This window comes from Suillus fuscotomentosus, assembly GCF_016647785.1.
Source record: "Suillus fuscotomentosus strain FC203 chromosome Unknown F5891scaffold_77, whole genome shotgun sequence".
Classification (NCBI taxonomy): domain Eukaryota; kingdom Fungi; phylum Basidiomycota; class Agaricomycetes; order Boletales; family Suillaceae; genus Suillus; species Suillus fuscotomentosus.
In genome coordinates, this window is record NW_024539589.1 from 2,986 (window position 1) to 17,300 (window position 14,315).

The window sequence follows — 14,315 nt, forward strand, 5'->3', positions numbered from 1 at the left end:
AGATTGATAGTGGGAAGGTGAGGTTTTCCTCCGTTTTCAACAAGTGGGCCGCTAATGTTAGTCCTACCTCTTCCACTTCGAATACCGTATGTTCTTTGTCCTTTCCCAGGTGGAAACGCAGGGTTTTCGGTCTTCTTCCTGCTCTGAATAGTACCGCTGCGGCTCCTATATTGTTCTTGTACCCTGATCCGTCGCAATATATCTGGATGTTGTCCGTGAGGTTGTTGTGTTCGTTTATTGCGGTTTCTCTGTCTGTCGTTCGTGTTTTGTATATACATCTTGATGTGGGTGGTCGTCTTGCTGGGTTTAGCGTCTCGATATCTGCTGGTGTTATTGCATACATTTTGGTTAGTTTATGAAAGGAGGAGCGGTGGGATGATACTTGAAGCTTGGCTGCTTGGCGGACCGGGTTATAGAGAGGATGAGATGTTGGGAGTGCTGAGATGTGGACTATTGCTCTGTGACAGAAATTCTGTAGAAGTAGGGTTATTGGGAGGATGTTAGCATGAACTTCTAATAGGTCAGTTGCGGTACTTCTCATTGCTCCGGTGATTGCCAGTAGCGCTATGCATTGTACGGTATTGAGGTGTTTTGCTGTTCCTAGAGATCCTCTTTGGGGTGTATCTGAGCCGTCCTTGAATGCGGGTGTGAACCATAAATCCGCTGCATATAGCATTTTCGGGATTGCTACCGCTTGATATAGTTGGCGCATTAGTCTCATTGGGATTCCTTTGGTCATGGTTGAGAGTCTTCGGATTTGCATTACATGTGCGGTTCCTTTTGCTACTGCATAGTCTACTTGCGCTTTCCACCGGAGTTCTTGGTCCAGAATAACTCCCAGGAATTTGTGGGGGGGATGGGCGTATGATGTTTCCTTGAATGTTCATATTTGGGCGTTCCTTATTTCTGTTGAGCGAAAAGTCCATTAGTGCGAATTTACTTGTTTCAAAACGGGAATTGTGGTCTCTAGACCATTTGAAGCCTCCTCCTGCTCTTTCTAGCATGTCTTGTAATATACTATGTGCGGTTTTGAAGTCCTTCGCTATTGCGATAAAGGCTGTGTCATCTACAAATGCGAGTGTTAGTTCTTTGAGCGATTCTCTACCTTTCCTAGTTTTCGCGACTTCGACGAGGTTGGAGTTGTATATGATATATAATATCATCAAGAGCGGATCACCTTGGCCTATACCGTTGTTGATTGGGATCCATTCTGACATGAAGCCGTCGAAACGAAGTTGTGTTTGTCTACCTGTTGGTGGCCGTTCCGTGAAACTTACTAGTTCCCTTGGTAGTTTTCTTTTCTGCATGTTGTGTAGTAGCCTGCTTGTAATGGCATTTGGAAAGGCACCTTCTATGTTGAGGAAGAGTGCCGAGGCTACTTTTTTGGTGCGCCATGCGTTCCGGATGGTTTCTTCAAGTAGGTGTAACGAGTCGGTTGTCGAATGTCCAGGTCTTCCTCCGAAGTGGGTGTTGGGCAGTAGTTGATGTTGTTCGAGGAGGTAGGTCATTTGCTCGGCTACAACAGCAGTCAGTAGTTTACAAGTGGTGTTCAATAGGGCTATGGGCCTATAGGCTTTGGGCGTGGTGTAATTGGGCTTTCCGGGTTTTCATAATATGACTGTCATGAATCTTTTCCATGGTTCGTAGTAGGTTTGATGCGAAAATACCCCATTGAATAGGAAGGTGAAGTATGGCGTGAGGAGCTCGCTGCATTTCTTGAACACTATGTTGCATATGCCGTCCGGTCCCGGTGCTTTGTAGCCGCTGAGATTTGTGATGGCTTTCTGAATCTGATCTTGGTTGAAGGGGATATGGGCTGTGATGGGATCTGGATAAATGAAGTCAGTTGGGATGTGATCGTCTAGCGGAGGGTTAGGAAATAATGCTTGGGCTATCATTTGGCTCTTCTCGGCGTTGGTGCTTGCTGATGCTTTTGAGCTGTCAGGGTTGAGTTTGGTTAGCGTAGGTATCCTTGTTTTTCCCCCATCCGTTGGGGTTGATGTTACGTAACGGTTGGCCATCCAAATGTTGTTTCCTTCCATGTCTTCGAGCCATTCTTGCCAGTGTTGTTTTTTCGTTTCTTGAATTAGATTGGTGTATTCGTTCTTGGTTCATTTGAGCTCTTCATGGATTTCGTGTTGTGGGAGGCCTCTCATTTGGTAGGCTTGATGGTGCATTTTCATTACTTTCTTGCGAAGTTTGGAAAGTTCGTGGGCCCACCAGCGCTTCGAGTGTGGACAGGGTTTGGATCTGGGACGTGTTTTTCTATGGTTTCTGTGATGCTGCGAGTGAGGAATCCTGCCATGAATTGAAACTCATCATTAGTTGCAAGTGGAGCCGGGGGATGCAGAGAGAGGAGATTGCTTAGCGTTTTATTGAATTCGTCCCATTCGATGTCTTTCCAATTCCTTCTGGGTTCTTCTGGGGTTGTTGGGACGCTCGTGTCGAGGATAAGTTGTATTGGAATGTGGTCCGTTTTCGGTCCTCTTGCTTCTGGGGCGGTTTTGCATGATATAATGGTGTCCAGGATTCGTTCTGTTCCGAAGACATTATCTGGGCATGTCCAGTTTCCTGTGCTTAGGGATTGAAGGGTGGGGGTTTCCTTGCGGGAGGAGCTGTATCATTCCATAGTCAGCTATTGTGTCTATTAGCGGTTGGGAGGTATTATAATTAAATAAGTGGCGGTTGCGTATATCTTCCCATAAAGGGTGGTGGCGGTTAAAATCTCCCATCCAAATCATCTGGTCATTGTCAGTTGGTCTTATCATTGCTGAGTTTTCTTCTAGGAAGGTGTTGAGGGCTGTTATCGTGTCTTGATTCTCGCACGCATTGTAGATGTTGAATATCACGTATTTGCCGATGTTGCTGATTACTTGTAGGGCGACGACATCTGATGAGGGGAATTCTATTTGGGACCAAGAGTTAGTATCTAATTTAGCGTTGATGAGGGTGATGGCTCGGGAGCGCTTCTGGGGGTGAGTATAATGCTGAGTCGGATATAAAACATGCCACTTGTGGTTAGCTCGAGTGTTGCATAGGAAGTTCAGGTAGGGTTCTTGAATTACTATTATGTCCCAATGGTTAGCTATCGGGCTGTTGAGCAAGGCTTCTTGCACAGCCATAGAGGCGTTGAGATTCTGTTGCCATATTCTAAGTCTTGCTGGGTCGGGGGTTTGATGTCGGTTTTGCACCTGATTAGGCATCGAACCAACTTGAGTTTTGCTGACTGGTCTCGTCTATTTCATCTATAATTAAAGGGTTGAAGCGGTTAGTGGAGTTTGGAGGTTGAGAGTTGGGAATGAGGGAACGGTGTCTGGGAGGGTTCCTGTTCCAGTTTAGTTTGGATTGGGAGAAGTTGCGTGTTTGGGCAGCGGGTTGGGTGCGGGTTGGAGGGGTGGGTGGTTTTTCTCTTGGGGGGTGGGCGATTTGAGTCCAAGGTGTTTCGGTCGGGTAGTATGGCATCCTGTTTTCTGGGTAGTTGTTGTTGAGTATCTCGAGGCGTCTCTTAAATTCTGGACACTTTCTGCTCCAACTGGTGTGGTGGTCGTTATTGCAGTTAACGCAGTGTTCGGTCTTGTTTGCGTTGCAGTCTGAGGTCCTGTGTTGATCACCGCAAGTTCCGCAGGTGTCGTTGTTAGTGTTGCAATTTCGTGCTATATGGCCATAACATTGGCACTTCGCGCATCTAATGGGTTCCTTCTTGTCTTTCTTGATGGTGAAGCGCTCATTTCGGATACATATGCCTTCTTTGATGATGTGGTTTGCTGTGGGTGCATCGAGGGCTTGAAGGAGGGCGAAGGCCTTTTGCTGGGATTGGGTGTGTCTGGTTATGGGTTTGATCCATTTGATACTGATAAGCGAGTTTTCGGGCAGGCTGTTCTCGGTTTCTATTGCACATAGGAAGTCTTCATTGTTAATCTGTGTGTGGATTGGTAAGTACTCAATGACTGCAGGGAAAGCGCTATTGCGGAAGGAAATTGTTGGTCCGAGTTTGTTTGTTTGTTAGTGCTGTTCTGTTGAATGGTTTCCTTAGCCAGGTAGCCAGCGAGCCGCTCTCCAGTTCGACGAGAAGTCCTCCATTGTGGAAGGAGGTCACTGCTTTATGTCTCCCGGGGGTGTCGTTTCATCCTTGATGTTACCGAGGGCTTCTTTGAGTGTCTTGACTATTTCTTCGTGGGTGGTATCGGGGGGAAACATGTTGCCGCCTGGAAGGGGGTCTAGGATTATTTGATGTGCTCTGATGGCCGCTCTTGCTAGTGCTTGGTCGATTGATGGGGCGAGGTTTGATGCTACTGCTGTGCTGTATGATCTGGGTTGTTGTGGTTCAGGGGGGGTTGATTTCAGGGCAGATGCGATCTGTTGGGAGATTTCAGTGAGGTGTTCGTTTGTCTTATCTATAGATGGCGAGAGGAGCTTAAGTGAGTTTTTGCATTCTTCGATTGATTCATGGAGCGTATTTGCTGCCTCTTCGATCCTCTCAGCTGCTGTCTCCGTTTCTCCCTCTTTCTCTTCTTTTTCTCTTTCTATCGAGTGGCGGATTCTTTCTGCTTCTTTCAGGGTGTTGTCGAGGTTTTCCGATGTAGTGAAGATTCTTGCTACCTGCGGTGCTATTGCTGCAATGATGTGGTCTACTATTTTGGGGGCAAGGTTGTCAGTAATACTTTCGGCTACTAGTTCTGCGATTTCGTTTGCTTCGTGTTTTTCAATATGAATGTGACTGCTCTAATGGCTTCTATTGCTGGGAGCGGGATTGCCTTCAGTTGCGTGATATGGAACAGGACTGAAATTATGTGAGTTATTGAGAAAGGTTGATCAGAATGGCACAATAAGTTTTTGTTGAGGTAGTCTTCAGCGTTCTCTATGTTCATCACGGTGCTTGCTATCACTTCGATATCCTCTTGCGTGAGCATTGACTTCTTGGATTGTCGAGTGGGGATGCCTGTGGGTGGCGGTGATGTACCTCCTGCCGTTTGTATACCTGGGTTTTTGTTGTTTTTCTTTGGAATGGACATATCTATCTGGATTCTATTGAGTTGTTGATGAGTGGTGACGTTGGGGTCACCGTTGGGCGGCTTCGTCGCCTTTGGGCGTGCTGTTGGTTGGTGTTTTTCGGGGTCTTAGTCGGAGTGCCACCTGGCGTGAGACCAAGAAGCGATCCTGTCCACAAATTAATTGACTTACAGTGCTTGGGTGGTTTTATGTTTTCGATAGCGCAACGCTTAGAAAAGCATTGGAGATGAGGTATCGCGAATTCTTCAGCAAAAGTCTGTATTAAAGCAGCAATGTCTCTGCCAATGTGCTGTGGTGTCTCTTGAAGTTCGCGCGGTGTGATGTAGAGGTCAAGAGCAAGCTGATCAGGCAAGACTGTTGGAGTGACTTCAGAGCCCGGGCATCGAATGAGTAGAGTGATTCCGCCGTCAATGCGATCTTGCATGGCTACCTGAACAATATATGAAATTTGAGAACAAAAACACGAAAGCCTAAACTTACTGCATCAAAAAGATTCTTGAGTGCCGCCTCAACTAGTTCAGTGTGAGTGAGACTCCTCTCTTACTAGTACTATCAGTCCGATTGAAGGCAACATAGGCTGGGTGAAGGCCACCAGGTCTCCTAGTGTGATAGTGGGTGCCATCAAGGTGTGCATCGTGCCTAAGCAAAGCCCTTGCAGCCGCTTGACGCTCATTGTTGCTGAAACCCTCTGCCAATGTTGACGTATGATAGAGAGTAGCTAGGCTAGACATTGTGAAAGGTCCTGGTCCTGGTATTAATCCAAGTGTCCGATCGATTGACGATACACGTGTGCCATTGGCAGGAGTTGACGGTGGTGGTTTTGCCTTGGGGGGAGTGACAGCCATGATGTTGAAAATGAACTGTAGTTGAAACGTAAAAGTCGAGAGCAACTAGTGAGGCGCTAATAAAGGTCATTTAGTAAACACATAATAGTTGGCAGAGCTGCGCTGTGATAACTTACAAGGTCAATCAGTTTGATATTAAAACACATAGCAGGCGCACAATAGGTAGGAAATGAAAGAGTCTTGAGAACGCTATAATGTAGAACACACTGCAGAGACGGTAAGAATCAAAACTGATGATTTAATTACATGCAATAGGAGTGTTCACCTACCATCGGAAAGGTCATGCCAGTAAACGTGACATTGATGTATCAACAGCAGTCATGTAAGCAGACCCACCTCTATTACTACTACACATTAACGTTCACATAAATCTCAGGCCCTTCAAGCAGGGTGGCTTTCAGTCAGCCACTCTCACTGTTTTAAAGCAGAGGTTCAAGCAGGTAAACATCGATGTGTCGACAGCGGTCATGTAAGTGAGCCCGCCTCTATTACTACTACACATTAATGTTCACATAAATAGCTGCTTTCACTGATTTAAAGCAGAGGTTCAAGCAGGGTGGCTTTCAATCAGCCGCTCTTGCTGTTTTAAAGCATAAGCATCATTAATTACATAGGGCAGAAGTAAGACAGATGTTAATCAACAATGGATTGAAATAGTCAGCCATGTCCTGTGTCAATGAATCACTCTCTTCCCGTTCAATAGCATCGGCATCGGCATCCGAAGCAATGATATCATTCACATCGTCGATAATGTTTTGTTGCACTGCGTTATAAATTAGTCCAAATCACATACGCACATGGAAAGCTTACCAGCATGGGCAGGATGGGCAGATTCTGCATCATTGCTAGATAGCGTAGAGTGAAGGTGGACACCAACACCCCTGATTCCTGAGAATCCCGGGAGTCTCTCAATGCGATCTAGACGAGAAGAATGGACAGCGTTAATGGCCATGCACACACAGCATTGGCGTTGCAGCTCTTTCCCTAGCTGTGGGTTTGAAATGAGAAGGTCCTGTATGATGGCAGACGCATGGAACTCTTCATCATGAATTGCAGTGCACAACCGGCGAACTTCAACATCAAGCCGAGCGATTTCTTCGTGAGCTCAACAAAGCTTGAAATGTTTTGTGGTTGCCTCTCGATGAGCAGGTGTCACCCAGTCACTGCTTCGAATATCAGAGCGAGAATAGCGCAAAAGATTGAATTCGCCTAGGAAACCATAGTCAGCGATGTCCTTCCAAGTGACTTTCTGTCGCGGTGGGTTAAGAGCAGCAGCTTGGACGTTGTAGCGGTTGATCGCATCACGGATAGCTTCTGATCATTGCTGTAGTGCTTTGCCAATTTGTTGACGTAGTTTATAGCCTAAATAAGAACATTAGCTCACCAATTGTGATTTGGGATGAGTACATACCTGTGCCAGAAAATGAAAGCTTCGAAAGCTCAAATAGCCTCATGATGACCAGGTGCTCCAGGTCATCAAGGGCACTGTGATACTTGCTGAGGGACACCTCCTCCTTGAAATGGTTGTACTCCCGGCCGCTGATCTCCCATCGCGCATCAACAGCTAAGTGTGTTTCGATGTGCGCCACTAGCACCTCTGCATGCTGTAATTTAGCATAAGACGAATCCACCCGAATGTGAGCCTGTGCGAGTACGTTGTTCATCTGGTCCAAGCTACCAGCTGCAATTCCAACAAGCAAATTATTAGCAGCTTCGCGTGCTGAGTCCCAATCTGCCCTAATTATTTAGGGTCAGAGCCGCACACAGATGAACTAGTTTAAATTAACACCTTCGTTCAGCAAGTTTGTCGAGTACCTCGATGTACTGTACAGAGAGACGATCTGTTTCAGGCGGCTGTTTCAAACCGTCGAGATAGTCATGTTCTTCCTGGAGGAAACAAGAGAAGTCAGCATCAGTAAGACCAAGTGTAGATTGGATGACGGCTAGTTCGGCTGCGAGAACACTGATCTGTTTGGTTGCTTCTCAATAATGGTTCCACAAAAAATTAGCTGATGACATACGAAATAATAAGTTTCATAATTGACGTGCGTGGAGAAATTACTCACAAAGCACAGCATACTTGTCAGTGTCCCAAAAAGCAAAGTGTTCCTCGATCGCCTGATGCCAGTGGAATGGGCTTGCATGTCGAGTGCTACGAGCTAGCTCATTTGAGGTGGAAAATATATGCTCGCACCCTTCGCCCTCGCTATGTCCAGTGCCCGGAATATACATGGGATGCCACATCAGCTGACATTTGCGATTATGTGCGTGCCCATGGAATGTGCCTACCATCATCCGAAAGTTTAATTCTGCTGCTCATGGCCCCAAGGTGCTATTACTAAGGGTTTTGGAAAATGCGCATCCGATGTCATAAGCGCAAGCTCCGTTTTTGCCATATACCATAAGGAGCTTATCGACGAGGGCAAGTGGGTATTTTGCCCTGTCAAATCAAATCAGTGCAGAACAAAATTAATTGAGGGCAAATCAACAAACAATTCCCCACTTTGGATCATGTCACAGGCCAGGAGTATGAAACGATGACGGCAAGCAGCAATAAAAATGCCTGATTCGTTGAAGACTGAAAACATTTTCTTGTGCGTATTGAGGCCAGCATTTCTCCAGCGACCAATGCAAGTAAGTGAGCGGTTAGCATCAACAGGTTCATCTTCCCAGTCATCAGGGTTTGAGGGCTTCTGCAAGAAGTCAGCAGGCAATGATGATGTCAATATTGCAACAACTTACTTCTTGAGCTTTAACCTCAGCCTTGAACCAGTCTACAACCAATGGAGCAATCCAGTAGTCGGAGTGTGCCTTGCAAGAATCGGTGTGGGCGGTGGTGCCATATATAGTAGAATCCCAGCGTTTCAAACTATTATTGCTGTCAATTGAGATAAGCCAATCAAATTCCAATGCAAGCTCGTCCTGGAGCTTATAGCAGCACACTGGACAGGAATTGAGTAAGCACCAATCAGGCGTGTCGTGTTTCAGGGCTGCCTTGAGTTGTTTGTCAACAGAATGGATGATTTCAAGGTATATATCATAGGCGGCTGAAAATTGCATGCACAAGTACGGTCGATAAGGAATCTATTCAATGGCCATGAGTTAAATCACTAAAGCAACCATGCACTTACATCGTGAAGAAAACATAACGATTTGCATTGAGCTTGGATGCTGAAACGAGGACATGTTCGATGAATTTGGCGGTAGGCGGCAAGAGTGCGTAATGATATTGCGACCGTGGGATACATTGGAGAGCACCCAATGTAGCCATGATAAATGAGCGTCTCATTAGGGTATTTGTGAGAAGGCAACGATTGAAGTGATGAACGGCTTCACTCTGAAAATAAATTAATATTGATAGAACGGCAGACAAAATCTATCATACACACCTAATAGATCAACAAGCTCAATGTTACTCAGCAAAACACACTGAGTATCATTTGATGATGGCTCCGTGGGTGGCTCATCAAAGGTTGGCACACCGTTCTTGGAAGAGCGAGAGCGATAGTCGAGATAAGCATCCACAAGGAGATCTAGTTGAAGACCCCAGTGGCCCATTTGGTTTTCTGTCCGGTCATGGCATGCCCAGTGATCTATGTAGCAACTATTATTCGGGGTGAGATGAAGCAAGGTCATATAGGCAAAAAAACACGTACCAGCCACTGATCTCAGCTATTTGGCTTGCAAGACCCTCAAAAGCTTCATATTCCCTGCCTGCATGACTGAACTCAAAGCCTTCCTCTCCTGGGGGTGCTGTGTGCGGGAGTGTCTCAACATCCATCCCATAGTCTACTATCATATCCTCCACCATATTGCGATCCTCCATTGACATACCTAACAAGTTGTTAACACTACCTTTGAAAGAAGAAAAACCACTACTGACCTTGAACTTCCGCCTGACGCATAGTATCTGCATCATCCACGTGTTGTAACTGCTTACTAGCCATGAGAATACAAGTTTGGCAATGGCGTCCTCTAAAATTGTGTGATATGACTGATTTTGATAGGCCTGTGAGCCTAAAAGAACCTGCGCTGCGGGACATGGTGTACTGGTGCAGTTCTGACGCAGTGACAAAGGGAGGAGAGGCCAGATACTAGGGCTAGACACAGGGAGGGCGCAGATGCCAAGTTTGGCGCAGTTGAGCGCAGTTGAAGGGAGCAGATTGTGCTGCGCAGTGTTGGCAGCCAGAAAGACGTCTTCCTCGTCTGAAATGAGGGCATGAGCAGCCAGTAGTAGGCCCTAATAGCTCAAGGGAGGCAGCGCTGTATAATGGTGAGGAGCAAGGCACATGGGAAGCTGCCACCGCTAACACAGGTCCTAATCGGGAAGGGCCTGCAGCGGAAACTGCCGGAATGATGTTTAGGCGGGAATGGCGGGAATGGCACTATAGAGGGCGCTGGCTATCCCAATTAGTAAGCCTAATTATGCCTGGTGTACACGTACCTTGCCAACTATATTTAGCTGTGGTAATACAGTAGTACTGGAGGTCACAAATGATTTAGGGCAATATTTATTGCTGGTGTTGGGATTTAACTACAAACAAGCCTAATTATAGTTGGCAAGGTACGTGTACACCAGGCATAATTAGGCTTACTAATTGGGATAGCCAGGTGCGCTGTTGATGTGACAGCGGCAACAGAGAGCGACAGAGGCATATATACAGCGTCTGAATGTAATCAGTGTACTACTATATTCCAATACTACTATTTCTCCGTCATTTGTGCTCCCATTACTGGAATCTTGATGGTAGGCAGCAATTTCAGAATGACACATTTGATAGATGGTCGAGAGAGAGAGTTGCCCAGTGAGCACCTGCTTCAGCAGACAAGGTGAGATGACTGAGATGACTGCAGAGCTGCTGTGTGAATTGATTTCCATTGAGGTGGTAAACGAGTTGCTATGCAGGTGCATGAGTGTGGAGCTCAAATGTCTTGAGAGTGTGCAAGAACAGTGGTAGGCTGGTGTCATCTGAGTTCAAGGGATTCGAGTTGTCATCATTGTCAGATGCATCAAGTTTCTTTCAGAAACAATGACACATTCAGAACGTGTAATGTGAAAATATAGTCACTTTCAATGTCAGAGTCGAGTGCACGATAAACACAAAGTGAGAGATGGGATAATTCAGCAGGATTTGATGGAGGGCACAGATCCATGCCAATTTTTTCCCTTCTTGTAAAGGTCAAGCACCTCACCGATGGACATACGCTTCTCATTGCGAATAATAACAAATGAGTCACGACGCAGGGGATGCATGAGAAGTTAGGCGTTTGAGAGGGTATATTTGAGTTGGCACAATTCGGAAAAGGTTCACCATGTATCCTATAAACCTGCCCTGAAGGCCATAGAAAATGCAATGAAAAATTGGTCATGGCAAGGGGCAACCGTTCTACCCCTTGCCATGATGAAGCTGCCCCTTGAACTTGGGTATGTGTAGCGCAAGTGTAGCGGACTTCGAATCGGCATTGTTGGCAACCTGTGACACAGTGTGACGAATGCGCGAACACTAGGTGAGATTGACTAGAGGTGCTCGCTCATGCTGTAGCAACACAACAGATCAATTTTTTAGTATAAAAAAATCTGGGCCATGTTATTGAGATGGTATTATATCTACTAATGACTATCCGATATTTATTTTATGTTGTGGATCGAGAGCAATACGCGAGACCGTAAATAAGCGCGAACACTCGGGTACATCTAGTATAAAGTCAGTGACGCGATCTAAGATGTTGGGCTGGTCCGAGCATTAGCTTGGGGTGAGACGCAAGCAGGTGGAGCCGCTGGGAGGGCGGGAAACCTGCTTACGAATTCGATCGCGCGCTGACTCTCTATTTTGACAATGAACTATAAATTTGCGAAAATACGTAAGGGAGGGGTGGGTGGGTGCAACGAAACGTTGATATAATGAGTGAGGGGTATGTGAGGTAGCCTGAATGTGATGTCGGTGGTAGGTCGAAAAAACGAATGAAGGAAAAACGGCAGCAACGCTCGGCTGGAATGTGGTGCCGGGAAACTCCGGTGAGCTACGTTTCCCGGCACCTTACAAGAATGCGTTGGTGTCAGCTATTGAGTTGCTGTAGCCGATCGTGAGTGATTCGCCAGGGTAGGGAATGATAATGAAATCGATATCATCGGGATGGGATTTAACATGTTAGCTGGTTAAAATATAAATGTTTATAGGGGGGAAGTGTGGATACAATAGGGGAGGAAATTGTGATTGACAATGTGGAACTCGATGAATATTCATTTGTCGCAACAAACCAAGGCAAATCTAGCCCAGGATATCCTCCAGGTAAGAATAGTCCGGATCCTCTTCATAACTGTCAACCAGAGTCAGCCGCGAATAGAGTCAAACAAAAGCTGTAAATACCCTAGGTCCTCAGCATGTTCTAGAAACAATCCGAGTGGAGCAGGGGTGATCTCCGACCACCGAAGTTCTCGTTTCATTGCCTCGCACTCTGCTGGGGAGAGTCCACACCACGGGAGCGATCCTTTAGCTAAGTGAATCAGCGTATACGTCAAGGATATTATGTCGTCTCGGCAACTATAACCTGATCAAATATGTTTGCTGGTCTGCAAGGTATCGTGATATACAGGTAAACTCACGTGTATGGCAGTGGACGTGGATGCTCATATACGGCAACGTGCCTTCGGCGCACTCTCCAGATTCCGGTTTATGTTTTCCGGTCTCGTCGCGGTAGCGCTTAGCATGACCAAAATCCACCAAGTGAGGTTGCAACTCCCCATTAATCGGGAGTACGATGTTTCCAGGCTTGATATCGCGGTGAACGACACCTCGGTCATGGATTTGATGAAGAATTTTTACCTATTCCAGTCAGCTAAACGATTGTCAAGACGATACACACACTTACAAGAGCTTTTCCCAACACATATACCTCACTGATAGGAAGAGAACCCCCACAGGATTTCATATATGTGAGAAGGTTCTGGCCAAGACGATCCAAGACGATCATCCCATGGTCTCGAATAGTGTACAGACAATGAAATCGCGGGATACCGGAGACACCTTTAAGGGCTTTGTACGCTGCAACCTCGTTGTAAGAGCGCAATACACCGCACTCGACTTTAATTACCACATCTTCCTTTGTGTGAATCTTCCGTGCAAAAATGACACAACCTGAAATGGAGGTAAATAGATATAGTACATATAATGAGATGAAGGTACCAAAAGAGCCCTTGTCGCAGAGAGTTTCAGTCCAAAACTGGCCGTTAAAAGGTTTTGCAGATCCGAAGAGGGCGGTTAAGTGAGAACACATTGTAGGGCACGAAAACTTGAGACCAAGGAGTAGTCAAATTTCTATATACACGGAGTTCAAAGTTCAAACAGTCAAGCTCAAAAAGTCCGACAGAAAGTTCGGGGATCACGTGCGGCCGAATTGAACCCAGCCAAGCAACAAGCAGGGGTACCGCGTGAGACCGTGTGAGATTGCAGTCCAAAATTCGAAGATTCGAAGATGATGAAACCAGGTTTGCCCAGATCGCCATCTAGCTACGCTGACATCCCCTTCCTTTCAGCCAGAAAGTGCCAACAAGAGGGAAACACCATCGTGCCATACCCATCGTCAAACATGTCGCATTCCGAGTCGACGGAATCTGACCTTGACGACTTGTCGAGCTTTCTACAGGAGACCGAATCATCTCAAGATGTAGTTCGCCATGGCGTTTGAATCCGCGCTCGAACCATTCGCTGACGCATGTATACTCATCCAGATCTCGCACTGGCAGGCTCAGGATGCTTCAGAACACTCGCCAAACGAGGAAGAATTTCGTGCGACTTCTCCGGTATCTGAGCTGACCATGGAGGAAATCCAGGCTGAATGGAAGCCAGTGTTCAGAAAGCGTGCCCGAGACTGGTGAGAATTGACAACTCTAGCGATTGGATGTAAGCGCTCGACTTCGACTTTCGACCTCTGGCCGTCATGCTTGGACTGCGACCTGGAATCCCTACGATTAGATGCTCTGGACTTCTGTATTATTTGCTACACAGTATTTGATGCTTGCAGATCTCGTCGTGCCTCCGGTCGGGCCACGCCCGCTATAAGACACCCGTCGAAGGGAGAAACCAATTCCTGCTTGACGTCTACTCTCTCAAGTCGCGCATATAGTCGCGACTCACCGTTTAAAATCCAAAATCCCGTTTCACCTGGGTCGCCGTCTCTTTCAATGTCCCCGCGGATGGTGCCACGTCGACCAGTCCTCTTCCCCGGCAGGGAGCCAGCACTAAAGCTAAAATCATCGACGCCCATCGAGATGGAACGAACGAACGTGCTCGTCGACTGACCGTTCGAATCCTGTCACTCATACGTTAATGCCGTTGGAGACGAAGATCCGGAAGCTCGATCCTTAGCTGCCACAGAGCTCGTATCCGCATGTGCATGGTTTCTGTGATATTAACCAGCGGTTTTCCCAGTGTCATGTCGATCCGATTACAGTGTTTATGA

At 46.6% G+C, this 14,315-nt stretch overlaps 2 protein-coding genes across 2 annotated transcripts; one reads left to right on the top strand and one right to left on the bottom strand.

The window, feature by feature from the left end:
- Positions 1-12,124: 12,124 nt before the first annotated feature.
- Positions 12,125-13,130, bottom strand: F5891DRAFT_1195033 (kinase-like domain-containing protein; the record flags this gene model as incomplete). The annotated part of the gene is made up of 5 exons (XM_041368038.1): positions 12,125-12,173; positions 12,224-12,404; positions 12,460-12,679; positions 12,726-12,991; positions 13,040-13,130. 5 exons carry the CDS (start codon positions 13,128-13,130, stop codon positions 12,125-12,127), a joined length of 807 nt encoding a protein of 268 aa, XP_041220170.1.
- Positions 13,131-13,442: 312 nt separating this feature from the next.
- Positions 13,443-13,731, top strand: F5891DRAFT_1195034 (uncharacterized protein; the record flags this gene model as incomplete). Its single annotated transcript, XM_041368039.1, has 2 exons — positions 13,443-13,523; positions 13,585-13,731. 2 exons carry the CDS (start codon positions 13,443-13,445, stop codon positions 13,729-13,731), a joined length of 228 nt encoding a protein of 75 aa, XP_041220171.1.
- Between the last annotated feature and the right edge of the window lie 584 nt (positions 13,732-14,315).